The 27,685-nt window shown below is 39.5% G+C and overlaps 1 protein-coding gene across 12 annotated transcripts in view; it reads left to right on the top strand.

The window, feature by feature from the left end:
• Nucleotides 1-27,685, top strand: part of GRIN2B (glutamate ionotropic receptor NMDA type subunit 2B) — a 543,572-nt gene that overhangs the window by 362,841 nt on the left and 153,046 nt on the right. For all 12 annotated transcript variants that reach the window (XR_013364272.1, XR_013364270.1, XR_013364277.1 and 9 more), the window contains one exon: nucleotides 22,117-22,231. Coding sequence is in view for 1 of the 12 variants with exons in the window: in XM_077870998.1 (XP_077727124.1) it covers nucleotides 22,117-22,231 (115 nt within the window). In the remaining 11 variants the exon portion in view is untranslated. The remainder of the gene's footprint in view (nucleotides 1-22,116; nucleotides 22,232-27,685) is intronic.

Genomic DNA, 27,685 nt, shown 5'->3' on the forward strand with positions numbered 1-27,685 from the left:
TTTTACAGACACACATATGTCATTTTATTGTATACAAAAGTGATATTGTGCTCTCAAAACAACTTCAGTTAACATTTACATGCCTCCACAAAAGGATTTGTTTTCCTGATGCTTTGTTTTTCTACAGGGAGTCTCCTTTTGGGGGTTTCATTGTTTTCACAAGGCAGGAATTTGTTGGGAACTAGAGACATTCCTAAATGTAAAATTACGTCCTCCTGCATCAGGCTGTGTCAGTACAGGGCAGCATGCACGTGCCTCCATTGGCAGTGTGTATTATGCATTCATTGCCTCATAAACCATTGGAACAAGGCTGATAATGAGGTGGAGAGGTGACCTCTGGCTAAAAGCTGAAGCTGGAAGAAACTGTCCTGTTCTCTGCAACTTGGTTACATCTGAATAAGGTTCCAGCCTCTCACTTAGAAATGCTACCTATCCGAGAGTGGTCTATTTATCATCCTACGTATGAGATGGAAGAGTGAACCTTACCTGTTATTTTGGTGCATGTTTCAGGGGCACATGTTGAATTGGGCATGGAAGATTAGTTTTCCAACAGGAGTAAATACCATATAACAGCAAAATGCATTTCTTAGAATCAGCATTCTCTGCTTTAATTAACTGTGGAACAATAGAATTGGTGAGGCTTGTTGTCTACGTTCCATATAGTGAAACATTTGTAAAATATGAAATTCTTTAAATGCACAGGGAAGTACAGAAAAAAACTATCTCATAGACCATGTTTTCACTGCATATACTTAATGTTCACATAAGCCATATTTGCTTCAGATCTCTTTAAAAGGCAATGCTTCATTGGTGGGTATTTCCTCCCTAAACACAAAAAAACTTTGGGGATAAGGAGCATGGAGGCTGGGCCATCATTCCAGCCTTTCCACTCTAGTGCCTTCTCTCAGAATGGCACTGCCAAAAGAAATGAAGTTCCCTACCCCAAGTGACTACAGCACCCGCAGAAGAGAAAACAAGGGATAGAACAAAAAGAGAGATGACATCAGGTATTGCTCAAAGCTAGTACGATGACAAGGGGGAAAGAGGTAAGATCAGAATATAGGCAGAGCTACATGTTAATTGCACCATCTGTGAGTGTGTCAGAAGCCCTGATAGACTCAATAGACTTTTTTTTCATCACATTCAGAGACAAGCTGCTTCCTGAATTGGATGAATTTTAAGGTTATGGTTACACATTTAAAAAGTGAAAATTGAGGCTCTTCCCATTCTTTCCTTCTCTCCTGAGTTGTGGGAGTAATTCATGGCAACTCAGAATTTACATCTTGGAGCAAACCTGCTCGATGATTCGTCTTCATTGCATGTAGGGGGAAAAATAAGCCTCATCAACCAGGGCCTGATTTTCCAAGAGCCCCATCACTCAGGCACTTATTATCCACTTTGTGAAGTTTCTAGGTCTTTTGCTTTTCACCCTTACCCCTCCTGCTGGGATTTGGTCATTTTGCTTCTTGTTAGGACATCCACCAGCAGGTGTGGAGGAGCAAAGAGAACAGCTAAAGCATTATTAAGTTTTGCTTCATGATAGGAGCTCTGCAAAAACTCAGTGGGAGAGAATTTTGAACCCTTTGCCTACAATAAGGTTTGGAGTTATCTGTTGATTCTGGTTACATATGCCCTCTCTGTCTTCCAGTTAGTGCTGATAATGAAGAGTTGACTTGCAGAAAAACAGAATGGAAGGGGACTGCAAAAACAGCCAGATTTGCAGTGAGCCATGACTTAAACATGGTCCTGTAATATGATGCTGTAATGAGAGGGAGCCTGAGTCCATATGAGTTCATTGAAGTATCAAATTGGTGTGCAGTCTTTCTTCTCACTCTGCATAGGTCAGGCACACATTAAAGTAGAAGTTTTCATTTGGGGGTGAAACTGTGTGGTGGAGGCAGATTCTAGAATCACCTAGGGCAACTTTTTCAAATTGTTTGCATGCTATCATTTGGTATCTCTGCATGCTAACATTTGAGAGGAGGTCAGGTTGTAGACTTTGGAAAAATTACTGAGGTCATCCTACAATCTTATCTCTCACCAGGTAAAAGAGATGCTGGTGATTGTGAGAGGGCCTGAGCAAGAATAATGAAAATAGTTAAAAGGCCTCCAAAAGAGTGAAAGACAGCAGAATTCTCAAATCTAAAGAAAGGCAGACTCCAAGGTAGTTAAATAACTTTTGTCAGACATAGCAAAGATTACTTGGGGGGTGCTGGTCCCTCAGGTCATTCTCCATACTCCTGCCAGCATGGTCTTCCAACCTGAAAATGCTTGTGCTGCCCCCCTTCTAGGTCTTTATTAAATACCTCAAGCTCTGTTTCCTTCTTGACTCTCCAAGCCTTCCTTCTCCCTCCTCTTCCAATTTGAATAAGAACCAGTCAGTTCATCACTGACTTTGAAGTCCTAAGGAGGTGATAGTTATAATGAGAAAGGTCATAAATGCAAGGTGTCATAACTTGAGAGTGGCCTGCAGAGCTTAGAGCTGTGCTTTTTTTCTCCCTGTAATGAGAAGGAACAATTGATGCAGTTAAATCCATTACATTTCACATTCTACATCCATCTGCTTGGTTCACAATAGTCTCTTAGATTGTCTTCTAGCATTCAATCACTGTTTCCACTACTATGTTTCAAATTCACATTGTCTCTCTTATCTAGACTCTGAGCCCCTTAACTTGTCTTCATGCCAAGCATTATTTTTCTTAACAAAAAAATTAATTAGAAAATGTAATTGGATCTACTTATCTGCCTTGTTTCAAAACTTTTCTTGGATACTTATTTATACAGATATAGCATCATGTTCAAGACCTTCATAAATGACCTCAGTCTCTCTTTTTAGGCTTAAATCTTGCCACTGCTTTTCCTGACTACAATGAACTTGTTCCCTTTCCTCCATCCTATCCTGAAGCCATACTGTCATCATTTCTGCAGACATTTGCCTTGGCACATGCTACATACTCTAGGCTCTCTATCCCTCTCTTCTCTTCCAGGTGAACTCCTTATTCTCTTCCAGGTGAACCCAGCTAAACTAGCTCCCCCTTGTGAAGCCATAAGGCCCTTCCCCACACAGCTTCTGTGTGTACTCCTCTGTGCTCTCTCACTTCCTGGTGTTACTGTAGTTGGCATACTGTACGTGTGGGGTCACTTACTGCTATGCTTTGTTCATGAGAGAGGGGACAGTGGCAGCCAGTATTTGGAAAGGCATAGTGGAGGAAAAGGACAGGTGTGTGGAGGTGATGATGCACATTTTATGCAATGGTTTCCCATCTTGAAATATATATGTGTGTATATGTATATATTTATAAATATTTATGTGTATATATAACTGTTGGGACACACTCCAAAATACAGATGATTTTATTTCCTTGATAAATGTTTCTTCTTGTCTGTTTTCTCTTTGGAGAATTGAGTGGGGTGTCCCTTGTGAATCTCACTGCAGCTTTTCATGAAACACCAAGCTCCTTGTTCCTTGTCTTTGACATCCCATCAAATCTTCATTATTCTTCAGAGTCCATCACTTCTCAAATTGAAGGAATGCAAAGCCTCAAGCCTACTCAAAGGGGAAAAATGAAAGGCAAAGAGAGGAAAAAAATATATATATAATCCTTTACTCCACTCATGGAAAGGCTATTTTCACTTTCTCCAGCTCTGGACAAAGGAACGAAAGAAATTTCTCATCTCTTCTCAGAAGAAGACATTCTTTTTCTTTTTTTAAGATTTATTTATTTATTTGACAGAGAATGTGTAGGGCCAGGTGCAGAGGGAGAGAGACAATCTCTAGGAGACTCCCCACTGAGTGTGGAGCTTGACTCCGGGCTTGATTCTCACAACCCTGAGATTGTGACCTGAATCCAAACCAAGAGTCTGGTGCTTAGCTGACTGAGCCACCCAGGCACCCTAGAAGAGGGCATTCTTTATTTCCCATGGTAAATCCATGTGTGCTTGGTACTAGTTTGGGGATTGAAACAGAGGGGAAGAGTGGACATGTGGTCAGCAATATTAATTTTTATATATAAATTTCTGTTTATACTCCCAACTGTAGGAAAGAGCTAGTGTGGTAGGTTAAAAATATATAATTTGAGCATCAGACAAATGTCAATTTTAATTCTCTCCTGTCACTTAGTAGCTCTGTGACTTTGACAAAATGAGTCACCTTTCTGATCCTGAGTTTCCTTATCTGTGATGTGGGATTACATGGGTAACATATGCAAAATATCTGTAACAGAGTAAGTGCTTGGGAGATGTGATTAACGTCTCTTACTTTTCTCTGTATTCACAGTGCCTGACATGTATTAAGACTAGGTGATCATTTGGTGCATAAACTTGACATGGCTCTTGTCAGATGCCTCACTTAGTAAATTTCACTTTTTTGTAGGCATTAGTTTGAGAAGAGATTCCTCAAATGTTGGGTTGTATAAATCTGAATCAGAAGGATGGTGTTATTAAGAAGTAAAAGAACTGAGTGTTGAGATAAGTGATATCAAGGGATTTTTTAAATTTCTTGTGATTTTTATGGGAGGGTTATGTGATGCAGGTTATGTGATGCAGGCAGCACAAGCATTTTCAGGTTGGGAAACCATTGCAGGGAAGTACCTCTGTGGATTGATAGGGGAGTAAAGAATGATTTTATTTCTCACTCAACATTTAGCTATTTATTTTACTTCAAGACCTAACTATTCTTGCTTACTATCTAAGCCCTTGGTGTAAACTCTGTTCTCTTTCTCCCTAGTTCACCCCTTCCCCATCTCCCACCAATATTTATACAAGACTGATTCCAAGAACATGCTCTCTTAGACAGCAGTAGTTGGTGATCTGTGCTGGTCTCAGATTCATTTTTAAATCCAGAATGGTATTTTTATGGTCAGGGGAGTGCATAAGGGGCAACTCTGCTAGGTTTGATGAATCTACCACTCCTGAGGGTAAGGAGAGGCTTGCTTCTCTACTCTTTGCAAAGAGTAGAGGAGTTCCCAGGGAAGTGGGAGGAAGGAAATTTACTTCATTGGATGGTTTCTATACTTGTCTACACAAGAAAACCACCAGGGAAGTTTAAAATGCATGTTCTTGGGTTCCATCTCAGACACATTGAATCCTTGTCCCTGGAGTTGCCCCTAAAATCCATGTATTTAACAGGCTCCCCAGGTGAGCATCAGAGATCTTGGCCTCTGTATATAAACCTGTGTGGAGGAGCACCATGTAGCATGCTATCTTGGGGCTCTCTGTGAATGCTGTGGGAAAACACAAAATCTCTGGCAGTCTTGATGGTTCTTATATGTGATGCTCTAAAGTTCAAAAGGAAGGGTTATACATTATTTGCCGGGTAATTGTATATGTCTCAGGAAAAAGATCTTTCTAAGTACCTAATTTCTACAGGGTCATCTTGACTATATTTTTGAATTGGCTTCTCCTTATAAGGGTCTGTTTCACCAATGGGCAAGTAGCCTATATACCGCTGATGTAGGAACTTTTTGCACCTATCTTTACATGTCCAATAATATTTTCATTAATGTTGTTTCCTTTCCTTTTTTTTTTGTTTCCCTTCCTTAAGCCACCTGAAAAATGAAAACAAATCTATTCCTCCTGTGCAAATGGCTGAAAATAAAAAGTTGTGAAAGCAAAGCTAATAGCTATAGGGAAATGATTTGCCTCACTTTTGGCTTTATTGAAGGCTCTTAAGCCTCTTTCCTATCATCCTGAGACCTTCCTGGATGAAATTTTGATTGGGCAGCAGCCACACTTCAGTTGCCTTCTCATTTAACCTGGAGCTTTGGGTATGGTTAGAAAAAGAAATGGGAAGAAGAGTTAAACTCACAAACATCATTCATCTCCTGTAGTGTATTTGTCCATTGCTGAGTTCTAATCTCCTCTTTCCACCAACACCTACTTACTTGGATCTTGACTTATTTTGGCAGTTCTCTGTGGATGTGATGTGGTTGCCATGGAAATGTTATCTAGCATGCTGCACACTGCTTCATCTTCTCTCCATCTCTTCATTCCTTTCCAGTGTGTGCTTGCGCCCTCACATTCTTTCTGTCTTGTACACCCACCCCTAACCCCTTTTGCAATTGAACACATTGAACACTGCATTTATTCAAGCTATTTTGCTCCTCTCCCCCAATCACATTGAATGTGTTTTAATTTTATATAATCAAAGCAAACTGATAGTGATTGGAAGAGATGGAAGGAAATTGACTCAAATGCTAAATTCCTCTAGGTTATGCTAGAATGCCCAAATATGAGGAAATTCAGCAAGTGTTAATCAAATTAACTTCCCTCTGCTTTCACAGGGATTAAATCTTTGCTGAGGTTCAGAGAGACTTATTAATAATAGCTTTCTGATTTCTACCTGGACTACTGCTTCATGTCCTGGTGTTATCTACACAGGAGAAAATCTGAAGTATCCTCAGCTCTTAATTTCCCATATGTGAAGTATTCACTTTGTATATTATCTGCATTGACCCATAGGCATCTCTGCAGATACTGACATCCTTTGGCTCAAGAGTTGAGCCAAATACAGAGAAGATCTTAGTGTGAATATTCAAATATTTCTTTTCTGCTCTTTTCTAAAAAGATTTTCTTTATTTACTGCAGAGAGAGAGAGAGCAGGGGGAGAGGGAGATAATCTCCAGCAGACTCCACACTGAGCACAGAGCTCAACATGGGGCTTGATCCCACAACCCTAAGATCATGACCTGAGCCAAAACCAAGAGTCAGAAGCTAAACCAACTGAGCCACCCAGGCATTCTCTCTTCTGCTCTTATGTGATGGGATTGATTAGTTGGGAGAGGGAAGAGAGGTGAGGGAGGAATTTTGTAGTTATATGAACATTGAGAAAGAACTTAATCTCCTTCCTGCACTGAAGAGGTTTTAATTTTTCTCAAAAATTGAAAAATACTAGAAAATAGTAACATATCCCCCTTTTGTTTTTCTGGTTTCTTTTTTAAAAACCTTCTCATTTCATTGTTACAGCAAAATGAGTTGGGTTTGGGTGGGGTGGAAGGAGAGAGAGAAGGAATTTTAAGCAGGCTCCATGCCTAGTGTGTGAGCCAATGTGGGGCTTGATCATACAATCCTAAGATCATAACCTAAGCCAAAATCAAGAGTCATTTGCTTAACCAACTGAGCCACCCAGGTGCCTGACTTTTATTTTTTTTCTCTGTCCCTAAACTAATAAAATGAATTTACATTGGTAGAGAACTTGCAAATATTATTTTTTACATATGTTCCAGGTTTCCCCAAAGGTTTTATTTTTCAAACTAAATCATTGATAGCAACCACAATAATAAAACATTTTTATTTCTTTTTCTTTCTTATGGAATAAAATTTGGGCGGATGATGTGATTCTCATGGGCAGATATATATTTTTATGGACAGTATAATGGGGAGAACATTCAAAGGAGGAAAATTTTTAAAGGGCCCATACAAGAATGAAATAAACTCTGCTTTTTGTCTTACTGTTCTCAGAAAATAAAGATTATAGGTATACCTTCTTTAGAACTTTTTTTAAAATCGATAATTGGAGAGTCACTTTCTTCCGCATGAATTTGTACTCAGTATTAGGTGTGTGTATGTTGTATGCATGACACAGAAGGGGTGGAGGTTGGGGGCTGGGAAGTGAGAACATAGCAGGAGAAATTTTTAAGACTAGTCTTCTGGAAGTTCAAAACAAATCAATAAATACTTATTGAATACTTAACACAAGCAAGGCACTAATTTGGATTCTGCAAAGGATAATAAAAGGACAAGATTTGATTCTAACCTTCTAATAGTGTATTGTCTATCATGAAAAAGAAGGTACAGACACATAAAAAAGTTAAGTGACAAAAAGGAACATACATGTTAGGTAATGAATGAAATACTGAAATGTAAACTAGCAGCTAGAAAGAGGTGGAGAAGGGAAGAGGAAAGAGGCGCCTTGAATGTCTAGAAGGTGTAGAGAGGGGGTAAAATTTGACCTGAGCCCATAAGCAAGATTGAAATTTGGATTACTCAATTGAATAAAAACAGAAAAAGTAGGAAAATGCATGTAATGTTCAGGGGATAGTGAAGATGCTGCTTGGCCTCAGTAAGGATTCATATGGAGGATGAGAGAGCTCCAAACAGATAGATGGGGCCAGGATGTAGAGAGCCTTGACTGAGAGTGGATTTTTGCTCTGGGTAATGGGAAGCCATTGGAGAGTTTTGAGTAGGTAGTGACATGGTACCAAAAAGTCTACCAAGATTAAGTTCAAGTGGTATTTGGGGATGGATGATTGATTAAGGCAGAGGGCTCAGGAGGGGATTGGGTGTGATATGTTAAAGGCCTGAGTTAGGATGAAAATTGTGGGGATAGAAAGGGAAGGGCAAATGTAAGAATTTTTTTTTGTAAATATAGGAATATTTGGAGGTACTAATTGGGCATGGGAAACTAAGGAAAGGAAGCTGTCAGGAACATCTGGGAGGTTTCAAGACTAAAGAAATATTTATATATCAATAGTTAATATTTAATGAGTACCTACTGTGTGTCAGGCACCATTCCAAGTGCTTGGAAAATGCCAGTGAAAGAAAGAAATTATGGAGTCAACTATTTTGAGGGGAAAGAGAAAACAAATCCATCTCTAGCACTGAGAGTTTGTAACAGGAGGACTGAAGTGGAAATGGCCAACAAGAGATAGAAATGAGGGATGTGAAAAGAGGTCAGGACCATAGGCATAGAATTGGGACTCATCCACTTAGAAGAGTTCATGTCCTGAGAATGGCTGAAATGAACAGAAACCCTTACTGAATTTCCCAAAAAAAACCTTCAAATAAGGGAAAAGATAAACAAAAGCATACTGGAAAGAAGGTAAAGAAGGAGCAAAGTGGATTAAATACTGTGAATACTCTATGTATTTGATTATTCAGATTATAAGTATGGATCTGCCTCACTTACTAAAGATAATTGAGAGGTGATTATAGTTCCAAAGAAGTATTTTAATATTTTATTTTAAGTCCAGAGAGATGTTGAATATTCTGTGCCAAAGTAGGATAAACTTTTTCCAATCTTAACCAAGCGAAATAAATATTCTAGCTCTTGTCGTCTGTCTCCAACAAGAACTCCAAGAATATAGTCCTAAGCTTCATAACTGACTTCTTCCCAGAGTGTGACCTGAGAATTAATTCCTCTATAAGTCCAGTCAAGTTTACTGCTTTGTGGTTTGTCTCCTGTTTTCCTATAAGGCAAATAATTCCATTTCTTCACTATTTGGGGTTAGTGCTTGTGAAATATGAGAGACTGACAGTCCCTGGAGTCTGGAGTTCTCTTATTATTCTATGAATGTATCTCCTGACCAGCAATGTGCCTCCAGTCTTTCTTAAGACTCTAGAGAGACAGTGTGTTTCACTTTCTTCCTGTAGGACTTCCCTCATGAGGCTGGCGTGAGGGAGAATTAAAGGCAACTGATGCTTGGTGGTGGTATAAAAAGTGATTAAGAGCCCAGGCTATGGAGCCATTAGTCTCTGGGTTTGGATTTTGGTTTTACCACATTAGAAGTTTAGGACTAATTTGTTTTTCTTTCTCCTGGCCATTGTTTCTCTTGACAACATTATTTTTAGTATGAGGCAGTGGAAGGAATAGGAGTTTTAGAAACAGAATTAAGTGGGATCAACTGCCAGTGCCACCAACCTTGGACCTCCATTATAATGTGATCTATTATTTTATAGCATTGCTGTGAGAATTTAAAATACTGTAGAGCATCCAGGACAGAGCTTGGCATGTGCTCAAAAAATAGTAGCATTGTTAGAGGTTTTGTTTTTTAATTGAATGACCAAAACAAAAATACAACCTCCAAGCAATTTCACTTATAGGCTAGACAGCCATGAAATTCATTTACCTTAGGGAGACAAAATACTGAAAATGGAAAGAATATCAATCAGCTTATTTTGTACATAATGCTAAACTACAGCTGGCATTTTTAAAAAATATTTTATTTATTTATTCATAGAGACAGAGAGAGAGAGAGAGAGAGAGAGAGAGAGGCAGAGACACACAAACAGAGGGAGAAGCAGGCTCCATGCAGGGAGCCTGACGTGGGACTCAATCCAGGGTCTCCAGGATCACGCCCTGGGCTGCAGGCAGCGCTAAACCGCTGCACCACCGGGGCTGCCCTACAGCTGGCATTTTAACTGATTTGACTGGTTCTGAGAATGCAGCTAATAAGAATAGCCAGATTATTCTATTCTTCATACATGTAAAAATGAAATTATAACAGAGAGGGAGAACTCAAAGCTGTGCCAGAATTTTAACACTATAGGAGTGGTGGTCTCATTGCCAAAAGACAAAGGAACATGGTTTGGACTTGGCTCTGTTAAGTTTGACCTGATATCAGAACATTTAGGTAGGATAGTCCAATCAGGAATATCAGGCTGAAGGTCAGGAAAGATATGGGACCCCTGATGGAGATTTTGGAAGCCTTGGTGTAGAGGTGATTTTCTGATATGATGGCTATCAATGAGTCCTAGAGGGAAAGAGTAGGGGTGAAAAATAGGGAGTTTCAAGTGAAAATGGACAGGAAAAGAGAGAGAATTAGCCTGAGAACTATAAAGAGAGCCAAGAAATTATTCTGTTTTAAACAACAAATAAACAAGGGGAAGGAGAGTTGCTGAAAATTTGGGAGTGTCATCAGTTAAAAGCTGTATAATGTCAAGGAGAATGATGATGAAGCAAAGCCTACTGATTTTATTTTTGTTGACCTTGCTTTGATTATTGATGACCTTGTAAGACTAGTTCCAGTAAGATGATAGAGGCAACAGCCAAGATTGCAAGGGTTAAGGAGCGAAGTCTGATGGGGGAAAAAGGGACATCAGGTGTCTATTACTTTTAAAAACACTTCGCAGTAAAAAGAGGTAGAAAATCGAATTACTTTTCAGAGGTTGAAAAGAAATCACTTTGTGACCTGCCCTGGTCAACAAAGAGTTAATGGTATAAATGCACAGTAATTTCAGAAGCATTAAAGAGCATGTTTCCATGGAAACATCAACCTACATAGGGAGAGAAAGAGCTAGGATCCCCTGACAAAGAAGGAACAGCAGAGTTCTAGCCCCCACATGGTACAGCAGGGAGAAATGATTACATGTTTCTTTTAGCTTCCCTGTGAAGGATGCATTTGGAGTTCATGGTGCTGTCCTTTTGAGGACAAGCAAAGAGGGAAATAGAATTTGTTTTAAATAAACTCTTGCCCTCACCTTGCTTCAAATTCTGACTCAAGGGTCAAGCTTATTTAAGAATATTGGAAAAGATGGGGGTGCCTGGGTGGCTCAGCAGTTGAGCGTCTGCCTTTGGCTCAGGGCATGATCCCGGGATCTGGGATTGAGTCCCACATCGGGCTCCTTTTGGAAGGCCTGCTTCTCCCTCTGCCTGTGTTTCTGCCTCTCTCTCTGTCTTTCATGAATAAATAAATAAAATCTTAAAAAAAAGAATATTGGAAAAGATCAATGGGTGTCTTTAAATAACTAAAAGTAAATAAACAAGTAACAAGTAACTTTGGTCTTTCCCTGATCTCTCTATCCTAACCTGGACTAGGGACAGTGGCATAAAGTATTATTTATAGTAACACTTGCAAAAACTCTAGAAACATAGGATGTGTGTTTGGCTAGTAACCTTTGACCAGTACTTTGCATTGTGATTTCCATCTTGGTATATTCTCCTTGAGTAGATGTACATTTCACCTCACCGTTTTCAAGTCCATGAAATCCCTTTCACTACTGCCTGGTATACATTTCCTGCACCTTCAAATTCAACCATACTTTTGGGGATGACTCTTCCCACTCAACTGTAGTCCCAGAAAGCCATTCTTCCAGACTGTGCTATGGGAGCCACATTAACAAAGTTGTTAGCCAACTTACCTGATAGTTCACTTTCTCCACTCCTGTTTTATATTGAACTTTGCATTTCTTTTGTTCCCCTGGTCTTTCTCTGGATCCTAGACTCAAAAACTCACTTTATTTTCTGTGTGTAAGGGCTTCATCTATGGGGCAGGAGCGGTTTACAATTAGGTTTTCTGAAGACAGAGATGTGTTTTTGAATGTGTCAATAGCCTCCCCTACTGTTTCTGTATCTAATCTGTAGCATGATGTGATTATGGAGCACCTATCTCCCCTAAAGACATAATTCATCACCCAGGCATCTTGACTCCTCTGTCTGTTTGTAACTGTTGCCTGACCCTGGAATATCCTAGCTCTTTGGCCCTCTTCCCCTCCCATTCAATACAATTGCTTCTAGAAATCTCCATTTGAAGATATCTTCCAGTCATTATTGGGAGACTAAATTATAACTCCTTTATCCATGGATGACAGCTTCTCATAACCTCCACTCTCAATCCCTGTAACTGAAGCCATCTCACTAATTCATTGGTTCACCCTTCTTGCTACCCTTCAGTAGAGCTGTTGGAGGGAGTTGTGAAATTAAGCATATGGTAGCTACAGAGAGGGGTAGGAATTGTTTGTATGGAGGTACTGCCAATGTGTGGATTTTATTGACTATCTAAAATGTAAGAGAGAATAGAGAAGGGCTCCAGAGAATAAGGAGGTGAAGAAAGATTAAAAAAAAAAAAAAAGGAGGAGAAAACCCTGCTTATTCTTTTCCTTTGATATCATCCCCAGGTAACTCTGGATTCTTGACCAAAGGCTTCTTGGTTATGTATGCCCAAAGTTTCTTATAATCAGTTTGAAAGTTTACAAGAAGAAAAAGGTACCTGGTCAAAGTTGAATGTCCTAGAGAAATCTTTGCCAGTCATTGTTTGGCTGGTCTTGGCATAGCACCTGAGTAGCGTTGCCGGCTCATGAGCTAAAATGGATGTCAGAAAGGCAGCCTTCACCTTAAAATTATTAATAAGCATAAAGAAGAAATATCAGTGTATTTCTGGGATCAGCTAGCCTAGCCTTTGACCGTCTTGGTGTTTTCTCTGGGAAGTTCCCAACACTTTGCTTTGATAGTCTCTAGGTCTATATTCCAACATATTGAGTGCCTAATCTAAGGAAGAGGAAAGGGATTATTTTTTGTTCAATATTTTTAAAAATAAAAGTGAGTTTAACTTATGCACAGCATGGAAATGTGGTTTCATAAGTTAAAAAATCCAGTGGTAATAACATTATACAGAAGAGTTACTTGATTCCTTCCCACTGGGGCACTCCACTTTCCCAACTGCCTCTAGTACTGCTGGATTTCCTGTAGCACCTGAGAATGTCTCACCTATAGCAGAGGTGACTAAAGTTTGTTGTCATGAGGACAAGGAAGAATTTCTTTTCTATCACTGAGTTCTATGCACAGTTCCTTAAATGAGAAAGTTTTGCTGTTCAGCACATTTCAGTGACATCAAAAGATTGAACCACTGTATTGTACACCTGAAACTAATAGTACACTGTATGTTAACTAATGGCAATTTAAATAGAAATTTTAAAAATATAATGTGAACCTCAGTGTCGTGATTTGGTATATCTGTTTTCCCTACTATGTATCCAATCTAAGCATTAAATGAAGTGGTGTAGGAATTTTAAAAAAATTCTTTCTTGGGATCCCTGGGTGGTGCAGCGGTTTGGCACCTGCCTTTGGCCCAGGGCGCGATCCTGGAGACCCGGGATCGAATCCCACGTCAGGCTCCCGGTACATGGAGCCTGCTTCTCCCTCTGCCTATGTCTCTGCCTCTCTCTCTCTCTCTCTCTCTCTCTCTCTCTCATAAATAAATAATAAAAAAATTAAAAAATAAAAAAAATAAAAAAATTCTTTCTTAAAAAAAGGTGACCTTACCAGTTCCCCAAGGAATATACAAGCAAGAGTGTGCCCCCTACAAAGGAATTTTAAAAAGAGTTTATAGTGTTCAAAGCAGGCCTCTGGGAGGTCAGGATGTGGGTCATTTTGAGGAGTCATTTATTCCAGATAAAAATTATGGGCATATAAGCTAATCTTTTGCCTTTCTCAGGGAGTGGGCTGTATATTGAAGTATGATTAAGTGATTCCCCACTACACAAAACCTCACAGGGGTAACTAATCTTAGTAGAAGACAAATGTTCCCAAACCTTCAGAGTTTGGGATATTGTGGGAATGAGAGGAAATGTCCTGAACTGGTGATATTATAGAAAAGCAGAGATTCAGGAGTTGGGAGATTCAGACTCTGAATTTAACATGCCAAAGAGTAGCAGCATCTCTGCAGGTCCTAGGATGTTTTGTTTAACTATGAAATAGATTGATCAAAAAGTCCCTGAAAACTAACATTCTCTGATATCCAAGCAAGGTAAAAAAAAAAAAAAAAAGGCAATAATAATAACAGAAGTAGCTAACACATAGTGTTTACTGGGTGATAGGTGGAGTTCTAAGTCCTAAAAAGTATACTGAATTACTTAATCCTCACAACCACCCTTTGAGGTAATACTGTTTTCATTCACATTTTTTATGGTGAAGAAATGGAGACAGAAGTTAAATAATTTGTGAGATCATACAACTTCAGAATTACCAGATCAAGGACTTGTGCAGACCTCATCTGATCCAGTGTCTTTGCTCCTAAACACTACACTGCAGGGGTGTTGCTGGTGTTTGGGGTGTGTATGTGTATGTGTGTGTGCATTTAGTACATATCACATTCCTTTCCTCTTTGCTTAACCTCTTCTGTTTCTCCTTTCTCCATTTCCTCTCTACTCCTCATTACAAGCATTTTCAGGCATTGTCCAGGTTTTGTCATTCATTTGAGTGTAGGCTATTTTACGAATGAGGACAAGCTCCTGGGTTTAATCCAAATGGACTCATCTGTCCAGAAGTCCAGAAGAGAACTATTTCCTGAGTATGGCCTGCACATTGACCTGACTTCATGAAAGGGTACTGCAGGTGGGTAGGCATGAGGTCATCCCAGCTCAGGGCAGAGCCACTCACAATGCTCCTTTAAAAAAAAAAAACAAAAAAGATTTTATCTACTCATGAGAGACAGAGAGAGAGAGAGAGAGAGAGAGAGAGAGAGGCAGAGACATAGGCAGAGGGAGAAGCAGGCTCCCTGCATCAGGGATCCCAGGCCCTGGGATCATGCCCTGAGCTGAAGGCTGATGCTCAACTACTGAGCCACCCAAGTGCCCCACAATGCTCCTTGACTTAACATCTTTCTGGAAGAAAGTTAATGTTCTCTACCTTCTTATGTTCAAACAAGGATTGTTGGGTGGACACCGAGGCTCCTTCCACAGTTTGGCTATTGTGGTCCATCAAAAGATGAACGGATAAAGAAGATGTGGTCTATGTATACGATGGAATATTACTCAGCCATTAGAAACGACAAATACCCACCATTTGCTTCGACGTGGATGGAACTAGAGGGTATTATGCTGAGTGAAATAAGTCAATCGGAGAAGGATAAACATTATATGGTCTCATTCATTTGGGGAATATAAAAAACAGTGAAAGGGAATAAAGGGGAGAGGAGAGAAAATGAGTGGGAAATATCAGAGAGGGAGACAGAACATGAGAGATTCCTAACTCTGGGAAATGAACAAGGGGTGGTGGAAAGGGAGGTGGTCAGGGGGTGGGGGTGACTGGGTGACGGGCACTGAGGGGGGCACTTGATAGGATGAGCGCTGGGTGTTATGCTATACGTTGGCAAATTGAACTCCAATAAAAAAAAATTAATTAATTTAAAAAAAAAACAAGGATTGTTGGGCAACTTCCAGCAGTGATCCTCTATTTTCTTTCATTTCACATGAAACTAATTCGTGGCATTCAGTCATAAAGCAGAATTTTTTTCCCTATTAGGGCTAGGGGCTTGAGAAGCCTTTTCATTTTGCAGTGGATGGCTAATTGATACGTCACCATTTACCCCTCAAACAAATGCAGCTCAACCCAGACTGCTAAGGGCCCAAGGCATAGTCCTCCCCACCAGCAGGCAAGAGAAGTATATTAAATTTATATCAGTCAGTCCTCAAGATACTTTACTATCTCATTAATTTAACACTGTGGATTTAGAATTTAAATAACTGAGATATGGACTAGCCTGAACCTGAAACTTTTATGATTTGTGAAGAATGGTTTGTAAAATAAATTAGTGGTATAAACACTATTTCAGAGAAAATGTTTCATTTACTGGAAAACAAACTATTTTTAATCTTTCTCAAGTAATTATAAATTAATATTACAATGTGCTCTTTAAATTAGTTTTTCCTGAGGTCTCTATTATTATACAGAAATAAGGGAAAAGAACTGCGTTCGACAGCTTATTAAACTGGTACTCTTGGGCAGCCCTGGTGGCTCAGCGGTTTAGCGCCGCCTGCAGCCCAGGGTGTGATCCTGGAGACCCTGGATCGAGTCCCACGTTGGGCTCTCTGGATGGAGCCTGCTTCTCCCTCTGCTTGTGTCTCTGCCTCTCATTCTCTCTGTGTCTCTATGAATGAATGAATAAATAAATAAATAAATAAATAAATAAATAAATAAATAAATAAAATCTTTAAAAAAACTGGTATTTCTAATCATTTTGTTCAACTGCATGGTCTAATATTTTATATATGACATTATATGTCAAAGGAAACCTTTAAAACTTCTTCAAATTCTTTTTCCTTGAAAAGAAAACCATTGTTGGCAAGACTAAAATAATTCATGTGTCCTGAAGAGATTACCACACAGTTAGGAACTGGTGGGTCTAGGATTTGAACAGAGGTTGTGTGACTACAGCCTCCTTGATCTAAACTACCAGGCTACCCTGCCTGGTGGTGGTGATGCTGGTGATGGAGTGTGCATGTGGTACATAGTACAATCCTTTCCTCATCAATTATTTGTCTGTTTATCTCTTTTCTACTAGCATTTTGAGACATTGTCTAGATCATCTTTTGCATGTAAGATATCTTACCAATGAGATATTTCTTCTGGGTTTAATCCCAGAGGAACCCATTGGTAAAGCCAGTAGAGAATCATTTCCTGGCCATGGCCTGCCATGTTGACAGTGTTGTACAGGATGGGTCATTTTGAATTCACTCTGATAAACATGAATTTCTATGTTGGGGCTAAGTCAGAAATTTCTATTTAGTTTACCAAACTTTCACACCAACTGTCTAATTTTTAAATATCTTTGCCTCTTTCCCCCAATAGTGGTTTCTAATTAGGTAGTTTTTAAATGTTTTAAAGTCCACTATCCCTACTCCTGTGAGAAATGGTTTCCACTATTTCAAGAGTAAATGTACAAGATGGTACTAAGTGAAATAGTAAAATGGTTAAGAGAGACAAGAGAAAGACGAAAGATATGTGGTTTTGGCATCCAGCTGATGGAGTGTAATAATGTAATAACCACAGATGAAATAGAGAGCATGTCAGAGGAGCATCCCTGTACTTCCCTCATCAGGTGTCAGATGGTATGAACCAGTTCCCTGTATAGATGAGGGAATTGAAGGCAGTTGAGTGACAGACCAGACTCAGTTACATAGTTACAGAATTTTGGAGTTAGAAATTACAAACATGAGGTCAAGTCTCCTGTCTGAAATTATTTTCCTTTATTGATTTGCTCTTAATACCTGAAGGATGGAAACTGAGGGCTGTGAAAAATTCCATTGTTTTTGAGGCATGGTGGTGAGTGAGAAGTATGCTGGACCCAGGATGAGGATACCTGAACCCTGTTTCCTGCCCTGTCATCTGATCTTGGTAAAGTCGCAAATCCTTCTGGACTTCATCTGTTTCATCTAGAAATGAAAGTATTGGATGAAATGAGAGACTTATCTTTCTTATTACCATATTAACAGATATTAGTAAACAAAGTCTAGTATCTTATAAAAATATGGAGGGCAGAATGAGTATTGCAGTGCCAAGGCACTTGGTTTGCTGGGAAAATTCTGGCAGAGCTCTTCCAGTTGCCTCCCACACAGGGCATACTGCTAAATCATTGCTTTAGGTATCATTGTGGTGCAGTGGATGAGCTCTGAGTGGCATGGCCAAAGTCAAAGAGGCACAAGGGCTTTTTTTTTTTACCTCAGCTTGACCTCATTAAACCCACTGGAGTATGACTTTGGCCATATAAAGCAAATGTATTGGCTCTAAGCCCTTCGGGATTCTGAGGCTCTTTCTTGACAAGGAGTCAAGCAGGAAATGAGATGCATTTTATTTTATGCAGGCTGTATTAGGGATCTACATAGTTCAGGGCATAACACATGACATGAGAATGCTAAAATGCACATCTGGGGCTCACAGAATTACCTTCACTTCACTTGGTGATGTAATGAAAAGAACACTGAACTGAAAACTGAAGACTTGAACTCCAGTCCTGAACAGGCAGGTCACCTTGGAAAAGAAGGTAGCATCCTGGAGCCTCTTTTTCCCTTGCTAAAATGAGAGTTCGCAATGGATAGCTTCTAAATTTTCTTCTGGTTCCAACGATTTGAGACTCTGTGTAATATTAGAACTTTGTAAGACACAATAAGGTTTCTTGTGGGCCCATCTACATCCTAGAGACAAATTAAGCAATATATATATTTATATACCAAACCTTGCTGGGGTCTTCCAGGAGACTAGAGTCTTCTAGGAAGAGCTTCTGAATTTGGCTGCCACTTGAGCTAGGCTTTCTGACTGTATACTTGAGGATGATGTGTTTAGAGAAAAACCAAATAGCTGTGGCATCTCTTAATTATAGTTTAATCCTTTACCAAGGATTTACACATGGAAGCTTTGAAGTTTTAATTAATGTTCAAAATTGGCAAAGTGCAACCAGATCCAGAGGTATTTGGATCTTTTCAGCCTCGTGGAAAGTTAAATTGACTAATATGACCATTTGACCTAGTTTATCCTCCCTATGTGGAATGCAATCTCCATTCCTCCAATGTATTCCATTGATAATTGGGTCTCGTTAAAATGTAGTTATCATACTTTCACTCAGTGAGGTCCAAAATGAGGCAGGTTTCTTGCCTTTAGATATTTAAATCATGCTAATATGTTCTTTTCCTGAATTGTTCCTATTATATAACCTTATATCTGTATCCCATTTTCTATAGTCTTTCTATCCATTATTCCATTTGGTCAGCATATCAGACTTACCTGATAAGCTGGAGGTAGAATAGTGTTTCCATTTTAAAGAGGAAAAACTGAGGTTCATGTGCCAGAGTCCCATGCCTAGAAGTGACCACTGTCCCAATTATTTTTTTCACTTTTTTGTTACCAGTGAATGGATTACTTTGTTTTGCTATTCAAAGGGCATCCTTGTTCAGGGCAGGTGTATATTTGCAAGCTCCTCACAAATAGCTAAATGATGGCACATGAGAGGAAATTACTCAGAAAAAAACAGTGTGAATGATTAATCTATATACTGCCGAATGATATGAGAGATTAAAGAGATTAACTTTGGAGAAGAATATTTTGTAGATTGTCATAAAATTTATCAATATTTTTGATAAGTGCAAAATATGTGAGTAGTGCCTATGTAAAAGAAAATGAACCTATACAGCTGGAACAGCGTGAACATCACAGAAAGAGTTTATGAGAAAAATCAGAAGGATGTGGAGCAGGAATAACTAGAAAAATTTAACTATAGAGCAACTACATAACCCATGAGTGTGGTTTATTTTCTGAAAGTTTGAATTTCAAAATTTGTACACCCAATTCAATACTGTCCCCTTCAAAGTAGTCATCTTGAGAAGCCATTCATGCCGCTTATTACTTAAATTATTTTTGGAACTTTTCTTATCATTGCCTTCTTAAATGGACACTTTTAAGAAAACATATCTTAATTTAGATAAAGTTAGAATTATTCTAAACCATGTCCAGTGAAAAGGAGGGTACTTAAGCCAGGTAACTTATTTCTCACCTATCCCTTCCTCCCTTTCTCTTCCTTTCTCCTCCTCCCTTTCTTCCAAAAAAAAAAAAAAAAAGAGAGAGAGAGAAAACTGAAATTGTTTTGCATGTCTCATTAACCTTCTCTGAAGAGTTTCAAGAAGTCATTCTAAGCAATGCAATATTATTGTAATAAGAACATACTTTCCAAGTTAATTACATTGGATGCTTAAATTCTGATTTGTTAGTTTAAAATATTTTGTTTTGTGGTTTTGTAATTCTGTTCCTTGGAATGAATTATATACAGCTTTGGCTGGAGAGTTGAAACTGTAAACTACAGGAGACTTGAATATTATTTTCTAACTAGTGATGGGCTTGAGCAAGCAGCATGGAGCTCAGAGATGAAGGGCAATGCAAGGAATGGAGAAGATGCTATGTGGAGCATTGAGTTGAATTAGGAGTGCTACACTCTTACCAACTGGAAGTGTCCAGGAAGAGCAAGGGATAAGGGGAGAGAACTTGAACTCATGGCATGTGAAAACTACATGAAGGCACTGGGGACATTAAGCCTGATGTGATATGTGATATGATGGGGTGGTATAGTGAAGATATCATGGGACTAGTAATGTGGCTTAAAATGTTATTTTTGCTCCCAATTACCTGTGGAACATTGGACAAATAATTTGACTTATCTGTACTTGGGTTTCCTTCACCTATCAAGTTAAAATTATAGAACTAAATGAGCTTAAGTTTTCTTCAAAGATTAAAATTTATAAGGTAGACATGATAAATGTCTTCGAATACTTGAAGAACTTTCATGTGGAAGGAAGATTAGACTAAGACTGTATAATGTCTAAGGAGGTAACCAGGATCTAGGGATTTTAGAGGAGCAGATTTCAACTTTAAGTTAAAAAAAAAGACATCTGTCCAACAGTGAGATGGCTACCTTGAGGGCAGAGGGTGCAATGATAAGAAGAGCCGAAAGAGCCAATTTTCTGTTGTAGAGGGAAAGCATCAACTGTAAGAGGTGGTGGACTTGTTTATCATGAAGATCTCTTTCAATTCTGAGTCTAAGAATCTCCATTCTTTTGAGATGTTGAGTGTTCTTGATTGCATTTGTGGAGACCATAAGACCAGAGAATGAAAGAGCCTAGGCAGCTCTAGAAATAAGAAGTGGTCTGTGAGGGTTTGGTTCTTGATCTGTAGTCCAGCTTTATAATTGCCTGGAGGATATGCATCTTAGCAACCTTATTGCTTAACCTAACATTACCTGGAAGAATGAAGAGCCTCACAGTGTCATTGAACAAGAGGACTTAAAAGAGGAACCTTGATACCAAGCTGCCTCCTGGTGCATTCTTGTTCTTCCTTGTGTTTAGGAAACTGTTGTCACAAATTCAAAACCCCTTGGAACCCTTGTGGCAATTTGCAAAATACATCTTTTGCTTCTCAGCAGAGACCTGTCTCACAGCAGTGTCAGGCCCAAGGCTCTAGAGTAGCATGTCATGTGAACACCCAGCTAATCATTATTGACTCCTTGAGCCCATTACGGTAAAGGGACATTAATTACCATCAGCACGGGTGCACTAATGTGGTTGTAATGAGCATGCCTGTGGGAATTCCCAGGGAGGGAACTCTTCACCAGATCAGAGCAGCCAACGGAGGAGTGGGGTGAGCTGGAGGTGCAGATGTTGAGGAGGAAGACAATGTCATTGATCTGACTCTAGTTACTTCCAGAGTTTCTGTGAATTTGTATGCATGTACCTGGAATACTTTCTGAAGTACCTCTCCTTCCTTACCCGTCTCCCCAACCCCTGGTATTTTCTGTTCACTATACAGTGCAATAACCTTGGTTTCCAGATGCATCTTATTGAACCAGATCTTTGACTGCTGGACTCATCTCACAACTTTTAGAAGTATGGGTTGGGCTGGATCTTACCAAGAGTTCAAAAGTATGAACCTATCTCTGGGAGGCAGGGAAACTCTTTGCTCAATATGGTATCTTTCTTAGCAGAACGTTGTCTTGGTACACTCCCACTTTCTTTTATTCTCTCTACCTCCTTCACCCTTTAATGGACCCCCTTCTGTAAGTAATGATTGTTAACATTTTAGGAGGGTTTACTATGTATTAGGCCTCATGGTGGTTATCTCATTTAAGCCTCACAAACCTAATGAAATAGGTTTCTTTATATCTTTTTATATTATTCCTATTATGGGAAAATTTGGATGTCTCTACGCATAACCAAATGGGAGCTTCAAGGATACAGGTTTCACAGTGATATTTGTATATCTCTCTATGCGCCTGTCTTCTTTCTCTCTGTCTTCCTAACTATCTCGTTGTTGGTAAACCTTCTTCATACTTTTAACCTTTCTTTTATTGTATTTTGTCTTTACAGGTATCTGATCAATGTCACTTTTGAGGGAAGAAATCTGTCCTTCAGTGAAGATGGCTACCAGATGCACCCGAAACTGGTGATAATCCTTCTGAACAAGGAGAGAAAGTGGGAGAGGGTAGGACATACCTTTTGGCAATTCTTGAGCAAAGTAGATGGGGTAGGGCTATAAAATTTTGCAACAGGTTCAAGCAAAACAAAACCAGACCTTGGTTTGGGTCTCTCGGCTGGAAGTGAGAGTGTAGTACTATGAAGAACATAAGAGAAGCCATTTCTCAAACTTCCATCTTCATTTTCTTGCTCCTTTGGTTAATCAAGAGATTATTTTCTTTATGCATTACCATTTTTATTGGTTATGGTACTATCTGAATCATGACTTTGTCCTAATGGAAGAGAGTATACATGTGTAATATAACATAATTCGGTGAAGAAATCAAATCAGTGGTACAATTCAGAATTGTATCCTACACAGTATACTGGGGAGGTCGATGAAACCAATTTACAAGCACGCAGATTAAAATTTACTGTGATTAGAGGCTTTCCATGCAAGGCTTCTCTCAGGATCTCTCCCACTGCCAGCTGATCCCAGTGTCTGAAACTCTACCTAATTAGAAATTAATTTCTGTGGTGCCAGACTATCTAGATTCAATTCTTAACTCCTTTATTCACACCCTTGCCTACTTAGGACTTTGGACAAATCTCTGTGCCTCAAATTTTCTTATCTATAAAATGGGAATAAAGAATAATAGTTATCAAGGTCACAGGGTTGTTATGAGGATTAAATATATTAATATACATAAAAGACTTAGTAAGGTGCCTGGCACATAATAGCACTTAACAGACATTCACTTTTATTGTTACCCCTGATTCCTATTTAAATACAGATGTTCCCAAGAGTAACGTCAGCATCAGTGTTTCTCTTGTTATGTTCTTCAGGTCATTTGTTCCTTGAGATGCTTGGCTGAGAAATGATTCTGTGGATAGATGAGGTTAGGAGATGCTACTTCCTGTTTCTTAGTCTGGGAGGTTCCCAGAATATATGAACATTAGAAAGTTCAGAGGAGTCCTATCTATAGCAAAGAGCTATCTTTAATTTTACTTAATCTCTATTTCCCAAATTTATTTTTGCTAAGAGGCCACTTTGTTCATGAAATTCATATTCTGTAAAACTTGTTGGGAAACATGATTTAAGGCAATTTCTACACACTGATATAGGGCAATTTCTATAGACTTCATGGGTCAGTTGTCTGAGAACAAACCTCAAGATGTCAGCATGGCTCTGACTGGAATGGAAACCAAACTATATATTCCTAGGAAGAATATCCAGGAAATGAGACCAGAGATAAATTTCTTGAAATTCACCATCTTGTCAGAGAGCCCTGGACAGGTAGTTATGTGAATGCTCATCTGTGAAATGGCATGTGTGGCTCACGTAGTGGAAACTAGGGTTACTCTTAAAATTGAAAGACCTCAATCTGTCCTATAGTTCCTTAAATCAGGGTACAATTATAAGACTTAGATTATTTCTTGTGTTCTTGATTAAAGTTGCTCTCCCTCTACTGAGTTATCATTTGTTCAGAAATGCTTTTCCCCTGGGCTCCTGCTCTTCACCCCAGTCAAGCTGCTTTTCACTGCTGCTACATAGACATAATAATTTAAGAAGTGTTCTGGGACCTCATGTAAAACAGGCACTTCTGTACATCTCCAGAAGAAGAGTTATTAATAACTGATGCTTCATACGTGGATCAGAGATGTCCATCTGGGGTAGCTTTTATGCAGTAGACTCATGATTACTGCCTCAAGTATGGGGCATCTCACACCTGTCTTTCCTTAAAGAGACACCACTTACTATCACTCATGTTGACTTCTCTAGGCTGGAATCTAAGGCCTGTGACCAGCCCCCACTTTCCAAAACCAAACATGGATCCCTTCCTTCTCTTCAATTCTACATTTGCTGTAGCTCTTGAATCTATTCCTCCTTATATGATCCAGGAACCATGTGATAATTTTTTAAATGGGCCTCCCTATCCTTGATGCCTACCTTTATCCATTCAGATTAGTTCTGGATACAGCTGTTAGAATGAGTTTCCTGAGCCACAACTCTGATTTATGTTCTTTCTCTGCCCAAAACTTGTTCAGGGCTTCTGTGGTTTATTCATCAGGTCCAAACTTAATTCTTGCCTTCAAGGGTCTGGTCTACCTTTCAAGGCCTGTCTTCTAACCCTTGCTGTTTCCTGTCTCACCATCAAGCTACACTGGATTCTTTCTGTGCATTTTACTTCCTATATAGCATCTCATGACATTTCCTTTTTCTGGAATGGATTGTCCAGTTATATAAATCATAACCATCCTTTGAAACCCAATTAAAATGTTACTGTCTTCTTCTCTGATCTTTGACCAAGATATAATTTCTCACATCCCCTTGTGCCCTGTAGCTTTTGTTCCTACCTCTATTGTAGTGCTATCACCTCTGTCTGCGTTAGAGTTGTATGTATGTGTGCTTCTAGATGGCTGAGACTGTGCTTTGTATTGCTGTGTCCTCTTAGCAACCTGGAAGAGTGTATTATTACATGGAATAGTTCAATAAGTATGTGTCATATGAATGAGAACCATTATATAATAGAAGAAACTAGAATCTATCATTAAGAATCCAGGTTTATGCTATTGTCCTTGATGTCCTCTCTTTTGGGGCAGAGGGGAGATAAAAATCTTTATGTTGATTGAGTTTTCATAGATCATACTTTAAAAGTGCTAAGGGAGCTTGTTATTTAAAGAAATTCTGTGGTTAATCTTTTTGTAAGGCTTTTTAGGAGGTTGTGGGATCATAGAATATAACATTTCCTAATGACTTGGTTAAATCAGGGAACATTGCTGAAAAGAGGGGTCTTTACTGTTCATTGAGTTCACAGAGCCAGGAGGCTCCCCGATGTTGAACCCCTTTTTAGGGCTCACTTGTGAGCAGGGTGGGGTGTTAGGAGCCAAGAACAGATCTAGGATGTACTAGTATGTGCTGAAATTGTACCATGGGAAGTTATACATTTTTCCTCTTGTTCCCCTAAGCCCCCAAGACCCTCTGTATTCTCAGAATTTCTGATACCACTCTAGAAGGTTCCATGTGGTCCTGGGAAGATTTAGTGTTTGTGGACTCCATGGAGGTAGGCACCAGGCGAAGAGTCTATGGTGAGGAGATGGACACAGGGAAGATAAATGGGGAAGGAATCTAGATTTGTTGGGCAAATGAAGGCTAAAATACAGAACCCAAAGTTTCTGTCATGCCCCAAACTGGCTAGGTGACCTGTTCTTTGCACTTTTCGGATCTTTCTTTTACTTGTGTCTGAAGTCATAGCATGAGATTAAGAAGACTTCTAGTGTCCCTTCTAGCTCTAGCTTCTTGGGTTGCAGATTTTACATTGTGAATAAGTAAGTGCTTGGAATGGATTGGGGTGCAAGCTGAAGCAGACAAAAGGAACCTACGTGTGTTTCTAAGGACAGTAGCTCCCAGGGAATATTTGTCATTCTTGTCATTTAGATAAATATCATCTCCTCAGAAGGCCTCCCTTGGTGATTCAAGCTAAAGTAGCCCCCCAGTCATTCTATCACAACAGCTGATTTTAATTTTCTTCAGTATATTTTTCTACCTGATGTTTTGCCTGTTTGCCTGATTGTTTATTTCCCGTCTCTTCACACCAGGACAGACACTCCCTGGGAGTAAAGACTTTGTTCACCTCTTGATCCTAACACTTTAGAAGAGTGTCTGGCTCACAGTGACCACTCAAAAGATAACAGTTGAATAAATGAAGAATCCATATGCTTAGGAAAGTTAGTTCACTTCTGCCTGAAATTCTCTCAGGTCTTCAGACTAGTTTACTGAAGAGCATGAGAGAGCAGGCACATGTTCCACCTTTGATGAGAGCAGGCCATGCACCAGCGAAGCTCTGGGGGTGGGGTAGGCACCATCTTCTGTAAGGCTTCCCAATTTCCCAGTGGTGGCAAGCCTCAGCTGTTTTCTTTTCTTCTTTTCTTTTTTAAGATTTTATTTATTTATTCATGGGAGACACACAGAGAGAGGCAGAGACATAGGCAGAGAGAGAAGCAGGCTCCCTGCAGGGAGCCTGATACTGGACTCAATTTCAGGACCCCAAGATCACTCCCTGAGCAGACACTCAACCACTAAGCTATCCAGGTGCCCCAAAAGTATGTCTTCTTATCTGTGATCCTCGGTTCCCCTAGGTCGCTCCCCAGAGAAATCATTATTTCCAAGGTCTTATGTATTTTCTCTGAAAATATGACAAGCATATAAAAATTTTATGTATTTACTTAACCTCCTTTTAAAAAATAAATTGCACCTGCTCTGGGAAACTTCTAATGGAATCCTATCTAAATAGCTACTAAGGAGGCATGAGAGGGGGTTAGGATAACAAAGAGATCTCTGGATCCAGAATTACATTCACAAAAAGCCAAGTAATCTCTTTGGTATGTAGGAACGTGAAAAAGAACGTTTCACAGGGAATGCACATATCCATGCGTGCAGGGATTGCATGGTAAGTTGGAAAGGGCAGGGAATGGTGGAAAAATTGTGTGCAGAGTGGGTTCATTTGTAAGTCTTCTCTCTAAATGGTGGACAGCTGCATAAACTTGCATTAAAAATAGTCTGGCACGGAGCAGCAGTTCCAATGAGCATTCAGGCTTCTGTCTTTATCAGAGCCTCTCATGATTTGCTTCATTGCTACTGCTCTCTGCTTCCATTTAATCGTTCCTAAAATGGAGATAATAAAAATGAAATGCAGTGGGGGTGTCTTCTGAGTAATGACTTCAAGAAATGATGATGGTGCATTTTCAGGCTCTAAGATGTAAACAGACTTTAGAGGGACTGTCTGGGTCCAAATCGCAGGAGGGTATTATGTTTGGCATCTCTGCTTGCCTTTTCCCCAAGGGTAAGAGGTGTATTTTATAAGCCCACTCCCTCTTCTCTGCCTCCACTTACCGGAAAATGCTCTTCTTTATGTAAATTAAAACAGTCTCAGTTAGTCTGGGTCATCCATTTGGCTCCTGAAATCATGGTTATCATTTTAGGCTTGCAACGCTGAGATAATACAGCCACAGCCACCCCCGAAAGAAGTGTTAGAAATAAAAGTACTTAGCACACTTATACTGAGCCCATGATAGTATTTATGAATTAATGGAAAGATCAGGGGGAGACAGGAAGAGTACTAAACTGGTAAAAGGAAAATCCCCAAGAGTGACAACAACAACAACATAATAAAACTGAATGCACCACTAGCATCTGGAGCCTGGGATGAATGAGACAGGTTAAGAGATGCTATATGCCTCTGACTGCCTCGTATCCAGGAGACAGCGGCAACTCCAGGCTGTGGATGCTCTGTGATACAGGCACCCAAGGAGGACGGTGATCATATTCCAGAGTGATCAATTTTGTAATGATGCAACAGAGTTTGATTGCTATTATGGCAGATGCCACTTGAAAGCTGTTGACTGACAAAATAAACAGCCACTCCATCTCCTCCCTGGCATGCATGCACACACACAAATACACACACATACACGTATGTGT

The sequence above is a fragment of the Canis aureus genome, chromosome 25 (genome assembly GCF_053574225.1).
Source record: "Canis aureus isolate CA01 chromosome 25, VMU_Caureus_v.1.0, whole genome shotgun sequence".
Taxonomy (NCBI): Eukaryota; Metazoa; Chordata; class Mammalia; order Carnivora; family Canidae; genus Canis; species Canis aureus.